Source organism: Symphalangus syndactylus, chromosome 19 (assembly GCF_028878055.3).
Source record: "Symphalangus syndactylus isolate Jambi chromosome 19, NHGRI_mSymSyn1-v2.1_pri, whole genome shotgun sequence".
Taxonomy (NCBI): Eukaryota; Metazoa; Chordata; class Mammalia; order Primates; family Hylobatidae; genus Symphalangus; species Symphalangus syndactylus.
In genome coordinates, this window is record NC_072434.2 from 36,705,622 (window position 1) to 36,720,822 (window position 15,201).

A 15,201-nucleotide genomic window follows, 5' to 3' on the forward strand; every position below is an offset into this window, starting at 1 on the left:
TGGAGATATTTTTGGTACACATAACTTGACCTTACTCTTTTTAATTGATGCACAGTGTTCCATAATATGATTATGCCGTAAAGTATCTACCTATTCTCCCAATGTTGGGTTTTAGCCAGCTTTCCCATTTTTGCCATCACAGTGTCGCAGTAAATATCAATGTACAAGCCTCTCTGTGGATATGCATGACTACTTCCATCTCCTGGATATTGCATCACAGTGTATGTGCATCAAATTTTAATAGATATCAACGAGTTGCCTTTTAAGGTACTAATTTATATCCTCCCCATCAGAGCACTATATCTTGATTTCCCACACTCTGGTCAACATTTGATAATTTCAAACCTTTGCTTTTTTGCCTATATGACCTGTAAATAACAAAATTTTATTATTCAACAAATTATTGATGGTATCTTTTAATATGTTTATTGCCTTAGTATATTTTAACTGCCTGTTCATATCCTCCATATATTTTCTCTGTTGCTGTTTGTATTTATTAGTGATTTATAAAAAGCTTGAATACAATCTTTTATTTTATATACCACAAATCTTGACTATTTTGTACTTAGGCCTTAGATATCTGTTCCCAGAAACTATAATACACAAACTGTAACTACCATTTGAGAAATAAATTCTCACAACCAATACAGACCACTGCAGCCATTTCAATGCAGGCACACCTCAGCAGCCCTTGAGATCTGGAGTTGGAGAAACATCTGTAGTTCCTTTTTGCCCATACACAGAACTAGCTTAGTATTCATCTTGCCATCATAAACACATTTTCCTTTTTAATAAGACAATAAGAGAAAATCATCTCACATTTGGATCTTGTATTTTTCACTGTTAGTCTTTAGACAGAGGATATTTAGTGTATATTAAATTTGAGTTCCTCTATGATTCTAAAATGAATTCCCAACATTTATAGGGAGCTTTGAATTCATAAGAAGGAAAAATATTACAAGACTTTCAGACTAGTTTTTGAGCAATATTGTTTTTCCTGTATGCTCATTTAATAATATTCTATGTAATAAAATAATTAAGAGGGAGAAAATCCACATGCATTTTTACACATCTTTTTCCTATCATTGAAACCTTGCAACAGATACAGAAAAGATACTCACTTGCTATCTTTGAACCAATGAATATCAGGAACGGGAGTGCCTTTGACCTGGCATTCAAGGGCGATGTCATGGTTGAGGACAACTGAGACTTCATTTGGGAAGTTGGTACCTATTATGGTGGGTGGAACTTGAACAAAGACAGTGTATTATGAAACTCTGTTACTCAGCAAAAAGAGCAGGCATGGGGTTAGAAAGCAGTCAATGATTTCTATAGTATTTCAACAAGATCTTAATGTCAAAAATAAAATACCATACAACAATACGTTTTCATATCATTTCTGTGTACCCAAATGTTAAATTTAAATGTAGAAACATATTTATAAATTATTTGCTAGCAAGACAATTACCTTCAAGAATTATGATAGTATAGGGTTCATTTTGGGGTGTATTAAACTCATATGCAAAAGTAGTTTAGAATATAAGTGATCAATGATGCTTATATAATGTAATTTGCTACTGCTATACATTTTGGATAATGAATGACAATTAACATCACTCTTACAACGTTCAAATTCTACATATACTGTTGTGCTACTTGAAATATATTACCTTTGTCTTTTAATCAACTAAGATGGTAAATTTGGTATGCAATATAATATGAAAAAGAATGTGCTAGTTTTTATTCTCAGGATTATCAAGGTTATTAAAGAGCTTCTGGATACTTTCCTGTCTAGTCATCCCCCTTCGCACCATGTTAAAGTGCTTGGTCTTCATCCTCAGAAAAATGACCAGCCACTAAAGGATTTCAGTAGGGGAGGAGTGGGATGTAATCATATTTGTGTTTTAAGACCACACGCTCCTAAGTGAAGAATGGATTACAGTAGCAAAAAGTGGATTCAGGTGAGCCCTTAGGCTATTACATTAATTCAGCTCATGAATGATGATAGACTTTCACTGAAGGATGAAAAGAAGTAGATCACCAAAGAATTAGGAAGTAGACATAACAGGAAATATTTAGATTTGAAACGTTGGGGAGAAGGTAGTAGTGAGAACCTGGAGGTTCTGGAATAAGCAAGTGAGTGGATGGAGGTACCATTCCCTAGACTGGGGATCAATGAAGGCAACCAGAACTGGCTTTCACTGGGACCTTTTTTGTTTGATATAAAACTAAGATATTCAAGTCACGATACTATGGAGAAAATTAGCTATATATGTCTAGGCTCAGGGAGGAAGTCTGAACTGGAGATAAAAAATTGGGAGTCATCAGTACACAGATGGAATTCAGTCAAGGGAGCAGACAAGTACCAGGAGAAATAATGTCAACAAGACTTATGATAACAATGATTTCTTAATTTGTTTTTATAACTCATACTTAAATATAATAATGGTGATTTTGTGCAAAGAAAAATTTCAGGCTTTGAGAAGCCTAATGGGAGGAATTATTTTTATGTTATAGCAGTTTATGAATATAATTTTTACGCAGTATCGTTCCTCCACTCACTTCTACTCAAGACTTACAAATTATGTGCCCATTGTAAGGAGCAAAATATTGAAAAGGGAGAACGTCATTTTATCACAAAGTGAACTTTAAATGGCAAATATAATTTCACAAACTAAAACTATAAAATTTTAAATTTATGATTACCATTAAAATGTCTTACATCCTAATTTATTACAGCTGCTACCTAGTTAATTAGAATCAGGACTGACTTAGTTACAAGAGGTAATTAGAATGCAGGGGAAAGTGGATTTACTACCTTCTCCAGTGCAAGTACAGCCTAGCAGCTTCAGGATGTGCACAGCATGAATGTGATATATTCCGTATCACCCTGTTTTAGCCACTTCCCAAAGAATGTCCTGCTTACTTAACCGGAGAAATTGACAAGGGTAATCATTTCTTATTTTACACAAGATAGCAGTACCACTTTTGAGTATTTGATTCTACTGTATATATGATTCAAAGGCATCTCTGTATTATAAATGATAAAACCCTTCAAAATTTCTATATCATATGGTTCTGGTTAACAAATAATAAGGACAAAAATAGTAGAATGAAGCTATATTTTTTCTGTCAATTTATCTTTTTCTCTTTACTTTTTCATATAGTCAGCTCTGTTTTAGGTAAGAAATGCTTCTGAATTGTAGTTTTTTAAAAGGATGTATTTCTTACCTAGCACATCAATGTTAAAGTACTTCTGAGAAGTGCCTGCAATATTAATTGCTTTGCAGGAATATCTTCCTGCATCCTCTGGAGTGGCTTTGAAGAGCTTCAGTATCTTCCCATTGTTCACAATCTGAATAGTGCTGCTTTCAGTCACCTTTAAGGGCCAAAATGGTCAGTGTTATTTCCAATCCTAATAAAAATGCATAATTAAAAATTGAAGTAGAATGTTTATATTATTAGTAGTAAGAAATGAACATCTGAACAACCTACTTCAGATGCAGAGGCAAGGAATTACACATATTTGGATGACTCTATTTACCTGGACGTTATCTTTATACCACATAATGATGGGAGATGGAGTGCCTTCCACTTCACAAAAGAGATTGGTCAGCTGATTTAATAACACCGACACATTTGTGACTTGTTCTTTATCTTTAATTACTGGAGGAACTGCAAAAAGAGAGGAGTCATAGCTAGGTAGTTTCAAAATAAATATTATTTACAGAGTTTCTTTAGAAGGGCCTTTATACAGCAAATTTTGAAATATTTGATGGCTACAAAAGCTAGACATATTTAAGCATATGCTTTGTTATAAAATTAAAAAGTTTTGACCAATGTGTTTATAATAACAACCCTTATTGGATTTTTACTTTATTATTTCAAGGTTTTAAATTTAGGATGAAATTTGGGATAAGCTTATGGGAGAATCTACTTTTATTCCACATATTACTCAAAATATAAGCTTATGGGGGTCTTAATTAAGTCACATGAGACTCCTACTTTGTTGATGAGGGTGAATATTGCCCAGTGTCTAAAGAAACCAATATTCATCAAATTTTAAAATGTATATACACTTTCACTTATGCAAAATGGCATATATACAGTGTTTTCATTAAAGGTTAATAAAAACAACTGTTAATCTACATGCTCATCATTAATAGAGGAAGGTTAAATAAATCATTTTGTATCTATACAATGAGATGCTATAGAGTTAGGAACATTAAATAAAATCCAAGATAGATTGTTTAGTGAGACAGAGAAGGTGAAAAATGTGAATATAATGTTCTATTATATGTGTAAGTTTTATAAATAAAAAGAGGATAAAACATTGTATTTCTTTCTATATTCATAAAATATCTCTGGGAAGATACATACACACACACACACACACACACACACACACACACACATTGATAACTTTTCTTTATCCCAAATAGAGGATAAGTAGATGGCTCAGCTCAGAGTAAGGAGACTTTTTACTATGTATCTTTTTCTACCATTTGAATTTTGAATGATGTAAAAGTCACAATAAAAAAATTACATGAAAGTTTAAATCAAATAATAAATGCAATCATACCACCAGATTTCTGTTTGGTAATACTGCTATTCACATTAATATTAAATGATACTACACTGAGAGAATAATTTAAACATTTAAGAACTGGAGACTGGCAAACATAGTCAGTTACATGATTTTAGCTACATTTACCATGGACTTTGAGGTTATATTTTCTTTCTGTGGTTCCAGCTTCATTGACTGCCACACAGATGTACTCCCCGTTGTCATAGGGTGTAACAGAAGCAATAACCAGCAATGTGCCATCTTCCAAGATAGAAATGCCAGGCTCTCTGCCTATCAACTCTCTACCATTGCGTAACCATTTGATGGTTGGTTTAGGGGTACCTAAATAAGAAATTAAAGTCTTGTGATATTTTACAACAAAAACAGAAATTATTAAATATTAAATATATCAAAGAGAAATAAAGTTTTTATTATGACAATAATTTATAACCTTAGGTCCTATGCTACTTTCAAGATATTTCTCCTGGCATGGAAATATGAAGAGATTATGTTAGTTAATGCCTCTAAATCCTGGTGGGTCTTAAGAGACCTATGATAAAGTTTGAACAAAGTTGTTTTTATCTAAACATTCAGATGATAGTAAGTAAAGCATTTTCCTAGTGAGTTCACAGTGATTTGTTGGCGGGGCAGGAACTATATTAATCCTATGGACTGGACGTGGGGAGAGTTTTAGCGTGAAATAAAGACAGAGCAAAAATAAGACACCGTCACAGAAATACAACATGAAGATTGCCAACCAAATAGAGTGTATATATGATGTGGAGACACGATGTTTTATAATTCCCTTTTTTAAAAAGGCCTGATATTGCAGAGACGAGGAAACTCTACTGTTCATGCATCTTTTGGAGATCTCATTCTGTTTAACAAAGGATAATAGCTCAATTCTTGAAATGGTAGTTGAGAAAGTAGTGAGACAAATAGCTTTCCTGGATTCATTTATGACTAACAGAATGAATGGTAATGATGTACTCTTGGAGAAAAAAAAATGATACAACAATCTTTGAGTGTATAATAGAATCAAAAGGAATATTGGAAATAAGTAAACATTAAATCTATACTAACAATGTATTTATTTAGCAAACATTTTGCCAGGTATTATTCTAAGCATTAAAAAAAATTACATAATCTCTATAATAATAATAAAACACATTAAATAAAAATTACATGATTACATATGACATTGTTAATAATCTTGTATTAAATGACAGTAAAATATTAAAAGATGAACATAATCCAGGATATATATAAAAGAATAGCAGAAATACATAGAATACATCATTGAAGCTTCACTTAAATTGAGTTAAAGGCTTAAACAGTGACTATGAAAGTTATTTTTATGGAAAAAAATTAAAGATTGGCCTATTTAACTGTGCTCATAGTATAATATTGACTGATGAGAACAAAAAGGTTAAACTGATGGGCTCCAGTTGCCTGTCCATATTGTCAAGAAAAAAGGAGGCTCTAATCTTCTCCTTACCTCCCAGTCATTCCTTTATGAACTTTAATCATACTGCTTAATTAATATTTGTTGAGTTACTAAAAATGTAAATGAACAAACAAAAGAAAGAAATTGCATTGTCTTTAATTTTTAAATGATAGAACAACCATGAGCAAGATGAAAATCATATTAAAAGATAATGAAAACGATGTCTAGTAACTTTAAATGAATTCAAGCATTATATTCCAGGTGAAAATGAGGAAGTAAGGAAGAGATGTTTTTCTAGGTGGAAAAGGGAAGTCAAAACAAGAAATTAACTTGGGAGTCAGGAATCCAGTGGGGAACAAGAAGCACCGGTGCCACCAGCGGGTCCAGTGGGAGCGAACACTTGTGGTACTTCCTTGAGCTTAAACCCTTCTAAAGAAGGCCACCTTCCAGGCTTCACCTCCCTAATTCTCAGTGACTCTTGGAATAGTTATTGTTAATTCTTTAGGTATCTGAAAAGCTTGTTAAAGATATTTTTCTTTTAATATAGGTAGAAAATAAAGTAATCATGGCAGCTACTGCTGATATTGAAAAGCTTGTCACAGAAACAGAGACAGCCATGAGGGCCTTCAGTTGCTGCTGCCCAGGAACAGCTGCTAAAAGGCACATGTGGGGGCACAAATGGCACCATCCACCTGGAGGCACTCAGGAGGTTATGGAAAGACTACTGCTTGGACTTTGCCAGAACTGCTACAAACCTGCTTTGAATCACTGCTGATGAATACATGCTTGAAAGAGAGGATGTTCTTAATTACCTACTTGGCAGAGTTAGGGTGAACGTGACAGTCCTTTTCACATTCCCCTGAGGAGAAATAATATCAATCTCCTGGCAGAAAACATGGTAGGATAGAAAGCCCAGAAATTCAAGGAAAGGAAGGACTTGAATAAGCCTCCAAGTGACAATTTACAATCTGGCCCTAGAATTACCAGTTGAGAGTAGATCTAGGAAAAGAGGTTTTTAGAAGTGTCCAGAACAAACAAAGGAATAGTCCTAATTATACCTCTGCCTGGTTGAGATAAATCTGGAATATTTTGAATAGCTCCAGCTATCACATTGTAAAGACAAAACCTGCCAAAAAAAAAAAAAAAAAAAGAATGAAATAAGAAGTAGCAGGAAGGATGTGAACTGGAAAACATGTGAGACTAGGCAAGTTTGAAAGAATGGAAAGTCTTTACATTGAAAGAAATAAAATACCTGCAAGGAAAAAAAAATACTTATTCAAAGAGCTGTTATCTGAAAAATGGGTTAGTTTCTATTATGCTCAAATGTACCAAGGATTGATGTGGAATTTTATAAGGATGACAATTTGGGTTCAATATAGCATTCTGAAACCACATAACATTATGCCAATGCCTATATCTTTCAGTATTACGTACCTTTTGCAGGACATGGAAATGCAATGCGTTGATTGGCCACTCTTTCTTGGAACGGAGTGTTATATGGAGGTTCTAGATCTTCCACTGTGGGTGGTTCTATTAGGAAAATAAATGCATTATCACAGGCTTTCTTTGAGCAATTTCAAACTCTCCTAAGGCACAATTAACTACCTGCACTGATGAGTTGCTATCTCTGCTGATTCTTCTTTTAAATATGATTCCTATTTCCAGTTGCCAAACATTTCTACCTAGACATCACCCAGTGCCTTAAACTCAAAATTCTCCAAACAAAATTCATTATTTTATGCTTCCTACAATCCTGTTCTGTTCCCTTATTCCCTCAATGAAGGCACTATGGTCCACCCAGTCATTTTTCTTTCTCCCTTAAGCTTGACCTCCATATCCAATCATATAGTACCACATATGTTCACATATCTGTGTCTTCCTCTCTATGCTTAAGACCATTGCTTATTTCCAACCCTTATTTTCTCTTACCAGGCTATTCCAATAGACTTCTTATGGGGATCCTTTTCTCAAACATGTTCCCCTTTAGATTGATATTCTGCACAGTCCCCAGAATACTCTCTCTGAAACACAAATCTCATCATTGACTTATCTAATCCAGATCATTGTTTGTACTCATTTTGTCTATAAGATAAAGTTTCAGACCTATTCTTTCCTAAGTGCCCCCTGTCAGTGCATCCCATGTCTCTGAACAGCTTCATCATCTATTCATTTCATGAAGAAATTTGGGAGTTATTCTTGAGAACTCTATCTCCTTCACTCTCATATCCAATCCATCACTATGTCCTGAGTATTTCCTTTCCTATTTATTTTTTAGCCCATTCCCTTCTTTTCCCCATTCTAACTACCATCATCTTTTACCTGGGCTACTACAATAGTCTATACCAGTTTCCCTTGTCTTCTCTAGCCAAATGACTCCCTCCCAAAAGAGTGACTTTTAAAACTGGAAATCAACCACATCACTTTCCCAACGATGACTTCTTAAAGTCTGTTTATTGCATTTAGAATAAAGTCTAACTTCATTAGCCTGGTTTCCTAGGTCTTGGATAACCTGACCCATGACCACATCTCCAGCTTCATCACATATTACTCAGCCCTCAGTCTGGAATGCAGCCAGCTGGCCTTCACTGATTGATGACTGATCGCAGTGTCTCCAAAATATTACATGCTCTTCTCTTCATATTCTATGTCCTTCTCCTGGAAAGTTCTCTCCACATTATCTTGGAAGGGCTGCCCCTCACTTCTACCTACCCTTCAAATCTCAACTGACATGTCCCTACCGCAAGGGAGGCCTTGTGTGATTTCTCTTTCTGTTAAAAGCTCATATAGTTTTCCGCCATTTCATGGGGGCACTAACCAATGTCTAATTACATAGTCATGAGATTATTTCATGAATTATTATCTGTCCCATTCAACTATAGACACGAATACGCAATAAAGGTTGTGGAATGAACAGGAAAACTCCATTAGTGTCCTAGCCAACCATCCAACAAAACTACAATGGGCCCGGTACCTTAGTACTGTACTAATACTTAGAACAGTAGTAGTACTAATTAATACTAATACTCAGTACAGCACTAACAACTATCTAATACTGTGCTAAATACCATACCTGCTTATCTTTTCTGCTTGTCTTTGCACTAGTATTCCCTCTGACAAGAATGCTTTTCCCCCTGATTTTCATGTGGCCGGTTCTTTCCAGTCCAGAGGATCTCACTCTAAAGATCACCTCCTCAGAGAAGTCCTGCTTGATAGTCTAATCTAACATAGGCAACTCTCAGGACCATTGCCTTATTTTAATTTCCCACAAAGCACTTTTCACAGTCTGTATTTCTTGTTTATTTGTTTGCCTGTTTTCTGTCTACTCACACTAGAACAGCCCATGAAAGCAGGGTTTTGCCTTTGTCACTACTTTCTCATCACCACCTAAATATGACAGATGCCTGGCAAGAGCTCGATCGGTATTTGTTGCTTGAAGAAATAAACATTGATCTTTAAATCTTCAAAGCAAGTACAGTATCAATAGAGAAGTGGCGGACCTAGATTTCCTAGGGCTCTATTTTGAGTGCACCCCAGCACCGTGAGGTGACAACCTACTCCAACTCACTCTTCCCGCAATGTCTCCCAAACCAAACATAGTGGGTAAGGGATCATCTAGGATTGTTTCTGTTTTCTACATGATCCATGGCAACTTTGCTTCAAAAGTAAACATACAAAAATTGATGCAGCTTTAGAAATGGTATGTTTCATTTCTTTTGGGAATGGTTCTTTCAAAGTTAAAGAGTCACAAAAGTTACATAGAACTCTTTCTGAAGTGATTTAAGATTATCCAAGATAATCTATTTAGCTCTAGGGCTTTTCTCTCACTCCCCACCCTACATACATATATTTTCCTGTGTCAAGAATCACCTTGGACATGTAGCGTTATCTCTGTTTCATCAGTGCCTGCTATGTTAGTAGCAACACATGTATATATGCCAGCATCTGAGGGCGCAGCTTGGTTGATGCTTAAAGTTCCGTCTGGATTGCTAACATGGTGCACTCCATCAACCAGCATAGTGCTTCCACCTTTGGACCAGGTGATTACAGGAAGAGGAGTCCCTTGAGCATTACATGGAATAGCCACTCTTTGACCAACTTGGACTTTGAGATGTTTAGGTCCACGCTGTATCTTTGGAGGAACTAGAAATAATAATTGGGTATTAATAATCCAACTTTTACAAATTCCTTCCTTTACTCACTTTAAACGAGAGCTCCTTATCAACAGGCAGCCATGGAAAAGTGAAATAATTTCAAGATTTGGACCTAGGCTCAGATCATTCACTAGCTAGGTGATCTAGAACAAGTCAATAAACTTCCTGAGGCCTGTTTCCTTGATAATCCAGGGAAAATAGCCTGTAATGCCAGTACACTGCAAGGATTATAGGAAATAATAAATATAAAACTCTTAGTTCCAAACTTGAGGAACAGCAAGCATTTTAAAATGTTAGGCTTCTTTTAATTTGTAAATAATTTTAGGTTAAAAACTCTCTTAAAAGGCAATCCAGATAATTTCTATAATATAAGGGACAAAAAGCATTTCTCTCCATGTACTCAGTTTCTGTTCTCTTTGTAGAAGGATCAGTCAAACAATAAGAAAAGTTTCTCATGAAATCTTTTGCTAATTTCAGATAAGAAGACCACAAAGAGGCTTCATCTCTTCCTTTTATCAACTTCGTTCAGAAATTTAAATGCAGTAGTTTATCAAAACACCAGCAAATGATTCCTCATTTCCACATATTTGCATTGTGCACTGCAGAATCAAGTTGAGCCACAAGGATATAATTAATGTACCATACATCCCTAAAAAGCACAATTTCTCTTTTTTTTTCTTTAACTTAATATTTAATGAACACTTTCTAAAGGTTGTCACTAACAACCTTATATTGTTGATGATAATATTATCATCATTTTATGAAAGAGAAAACTAAAAGTAAGAAAGGTTAGTGAATATGCCTGATGCCCTAGAGTTAGTAAATGACAGAACTCTGGTATGACTTCACACCACATAATCAATGGGGACACAATTGTGGTGATTCATCTGAGAGCGAAATCATATCAACACTATCTGAGCTAATTTCTTCTGATATTTGAATATCTTTCATCTAAACAATGCCTGGTGTAGAGTATGCACTCAGTGTGTTGAATGAATGAAGAACTGGATGGACTATGTGAATTGGAGGAATAAAGCAAACTAACTAGGGAGTTGTAGTCAGAGTCCTAGGAAACAGAATTTTTTCAGTTGCTGAGATCTTTAAATATTGAAAATTATCATTTAAATACTAATAAATTATTATTTGAAATGTGTATTAGCTTCTATAAAATGCTACCGGCTTAAACACATTTTTTTCTACTGTATATCAACAATAATAGCAATAAGTGACTGTTGATCTTTAGAAAAATTGAGATCCAAAAATTTAACCTAGTTTATTTGACAAAGGAAGAAACAGAAGATTGTTTATAAATAGCAGGAAGACTTTTCAGAGTAAACGAAAGAAAATCACAAGTCTCAGATTTTAGAGAATTTTTTTCTTTAATCACTCTATATGCAATTTGGAAATTAACTATCAAATAAACTAGGATTATGGGTTTTTGTGTGGCCAGTCCACAGGGTTGTCATATGCTCTCATTTCAAAACTCACCATGGACATTTAATTTGACAGCCTGAGTCACATTCCCAGCAATATTTGTGGCAACACAAAGATACATCCCACTATCTGAAGTGTGGGTTTCAGTGATCTTCATTGAACCAGAAGGGAGGAATGTGTGTCTAAAAGAAAGAAACCATATAGTAGACCATGGAACAGGAGAATTTAAATATCCCCTATGCAGCTACACTTCAGTATGAAATTACTACTCTGCAAGTAGTCTTTTTAAGCCATTTTCCCATCTGCAATATACATCTATACACCTTAAAAGCCAGGACTTTTCATAATTATCTTGTGTTTGATTTTCCTGCAAACATAAAAACAGTTTTATTTTACTTTTAAATCTTAATGGTCTGAAATTCACAAATAATTGTGCATCTTTCTGCTCTATAAAGCAAATGTATATTTGAGTTAACTTTGAATTTATTTTGAACTTTTTATTATTATTTTCTACAATGTTAAAGTAAAGGAAAAAGAAGATACACATGTTCTCAAAAATAGTTGAATATATTCCTCCTATTGAGTAATAATGCAGCTGGGTGAGCCAGACCTACATATAAAAATGTTACTGCAATGTGTTACAATAGTTTTAAAGGATAGTGGAGGCTAGGCAGACCCACCTAGTACCAAGATTTCTTATACAGCTAAGTCAAATGAAGAGTGCTATTGGCCCAGAGACAGGCAAATGAATAAATAGTTCAGGACAGAGTCCTCCAGAAAGACCTAAGCATATTTGAGAACTCAACATGTAATATGTAACATCAGAGGTGATATTACAAAAAGTAAGGAAAGTATCGACTATTCAAAGTGATGTCGGGCAACTGGCTCTCCCAATGGAAAAATAAAGATATAAAATTAGAGCACTACCTGATATTATTTACAAAATTTAAAATTCGGATAGATTGAAGTCCAAAATGTGAAAAATAAAACTTAAAATATTAGAATTAAACATTGGAGGTTATGTTTATAATTTTCTTCATGTTAAGATACAAAAAGTACACATCTGAAAAAGAACAGATTAATACATTGTGCTCCTTAAAAACTGAAACCTTCTGTACAACAAAAGACGCCACACATAAGCTTGACGCCATAGCAATAGACTGAGAGAAAATATTTTCAACACATATAAAAAAGGTTATTATAAAAAATAAAGACCAAATTTCTACATTCAATAAGAGAAAGACGAGTCACCAGTAAACTGTGCAACAGATTTACAGGTTATTCACCAATACCACAAATGGCCAACAAACACGTAAAAGTGTTCTCAGTTCACTTGAAGTTAATCACATGAAAATTAAAGCAATTTCAAGATACCATTTTACACCCATCAATTGGCAAAAATTCCTAAGTCAGTCAATACCATGCACTAATTAGAACATGGAAACAGGTATACTTATATTCTGTTGGTGGATGGACAATCAATACTGTCCCTTTGGAAAGCAATTTAGCAGTGCCTATTAAGCTGGAAGCAGGAGTTTGCTTTGACCAGCAATTGTAGCTCTGTATATTGGTCCTAAAGAAAGTCATGCATGAGTATACAAAGAGAAATATACAAAGCTATTCACTGAAAAGCCTTGTTTAAAAAAAAAAAAAAGAATAAACAAACCAGAATGTCCATAAATAAAGGAATGAAAAAATAAAATGTAGACTATGCATGTAGCAGTTAAAATGAATAAATGGAATCCCTATGTATAATAGTGGATAAATGTTGACTTAATAAAGCAAGTAACAAAATAATAATATACTATTTGTTACAATGGCAAATTGAAAACAGACACACAACACAAAATTGAAAGCACAGAAAACAGTAATCTACATTGTTTAAGGGTGTATGTGTAGAATGCATACCAGGCTTGTGGCAGTGTTTGCCCCCGGGAAGAGGGAGAAGAAACTGCGACTGTGGAAGGGAACAATACAACTTTCTGATCTGTATTACTGTAATTTTTTACTAAAAAAATTCAAAACAAATATTTTTTCAAACAAATAATAAAATTATATAAAGTCCTTCTTAATTTTTTTCCCTCACTGGCAGTAGGGAAACGACACTAGCATGAATTTATATCTTCATAATTATATATCAATGATTCTAACAGAAAGTTAATTATAGTCTAGTGACTATAGTCTAATTCTTATTTCACCAGTAATTTTTGCCTTGATGTTGGGTTAAAACAGTAACCAAGAACTAGAGACAATGAATGTGAAATGTACACTATCTTACATAATTCTCTCGGGTAAGTATCATCCCCATTTTATAAATAGGAAATATGAGGTTCAGAGAGACCCTTTAAAAATTGCCAAGGTTTCAGGCAAACTTTAAGTGGAAGAGATAAATTTAAACTCATAGCTGGTTGGCAACAAAGGTTTTGCTTTTAAAGCTCCAGCATTCTTCTTGTTATGTCACTTAGCCTATCAAATACAGTATATCATCTCAATGTGCTCATATTTGTATAAGGGTTTAAGTAAGAAGACTTACAAAATCATCCAATGAAAGCCAAATTGTAGACATTAGAGTGTGCCTATTGTATTTTTTTGCTCTTATGGGATTAATGGAATTCTATGTGTGCTTACACATTGGGCTAACAGGAATCTCATACAATTCTGCTCCATTTTAATAACTACCTTATAAAATGTACCAGGGGAAAATTATGGCAAAGCTGAATGTTAGCATTTCTGACATTAAAGATGTCAGAAGCATGATTCAGATGTTATAAATACTTCCTGTAGACTCAGATGTACATGTGAATTATCTCAATTTTAAAAGTGATTTTTTGAGACGTTTGATAACCTGAATAGGCATGGCCATCTGTCCCAAGAGGCTGATTATGTTTTCATGTGTTGCAATTCATCCCAGATCTCCTACCTTGGAGAGAACGGTGAGATGAGCTGGGTTTCTTTGGCCCAAGTAACTATGGGTGGAGGTAAGCTCTTCACTTCACATGGAAGTGTTACCTCTTCCCCTGCGAGGACGGAGATCTCAACAGGCTTATCCTGGGACAGTCCTCGTTGATCTCCAAACACTCTGGGCCTTACTAAAATAAACACATGTTTTGGAAGGGAAATAGTATATTGAAAACAAAGCACAGTTTAATTTACATTAAAATGTGGACTACTAATGTTCTTAAGTAATTTATAAAAAGATGCTGTTCAGGACACAAGCTAAAACTTTCCATTAATACATTTATTGTGAGAACTAAAAGAGAAATGACGAAAAACTTTTAGTCAGTAATTCCTTTTAGAACACAACGAAGAGATCAGCTGCAATGCCCTCTCAGAGTCTACCATCTGTAAAAGTAAACCCTCAAGGCAGACTCCTACCCAAGACATAGCTGAGGTTTGGCTTTGCTAGGAGTGTTAACTAACTGGTGTTACTGAAGAGGGTTGGGTGCAATAAGCATACTTCTTGGGAAAACACCATAACATTTTTCCGAAAGACTATACAATTGCATTCCTTAAAATCAGAATCTAAGTAGAAGTGATTTTGGTTGGCAGTAAAAAATGCATTTCTGTAAAAAAAAAAAAAATAGAAACTTGGGGGAGCAATT

General features: G+C 34.5%; 1 protein-coding gene across 1 annotated transcript in view; it reads right to left on the reverse strand.

Annotated features, from left to right (window-relative positions):
- The window catches only part of HMCN1 (hemicentin 1), a 438,669-nt gene that overhangs the window by 185,906 nt on the left and 237,562 nt on the right, over positions 1 to 15,201 (reverse strand). The window contains exons 22-29 of the mRNA XM_055234444.1: positions 14,520 to 14,688; positions 11,654 to 11,781; positions 9,882 to 10,154; positions 7,449 to 7,544; positions 4,715 to 4,909; positions 3,545 to 3,675; positions 3,232 to 3,379; positions 1,122 to 1,248 (exon numbers count right to left, since the gene is read on the reverse strand). Of these exons, the coding sequence (XP_055090419.1) occupies positions 1,122 to 1,248; positions 3,232 to 3,379; positions 3,545 to 3,675; positions 4,715 to 4,909; positions 7,449 to 7,544; positions 9,882 to 10,154; positions 11,654 to 11,781; positions 14,520 to 14,688 (1,267 nt within the window). The remainder of the gene's footprint in view (positions 1 to 1,121; positions 1,249 to 3,231; positions 3,380 to 3,544; positions 3,676 to 4,714; positions 4,910 to 7,448; positions 7,545 to 9,881; positions 10,155 to 11,653; positions 11,782 to 14,519; positions 14,689 to 15,201) is intronic.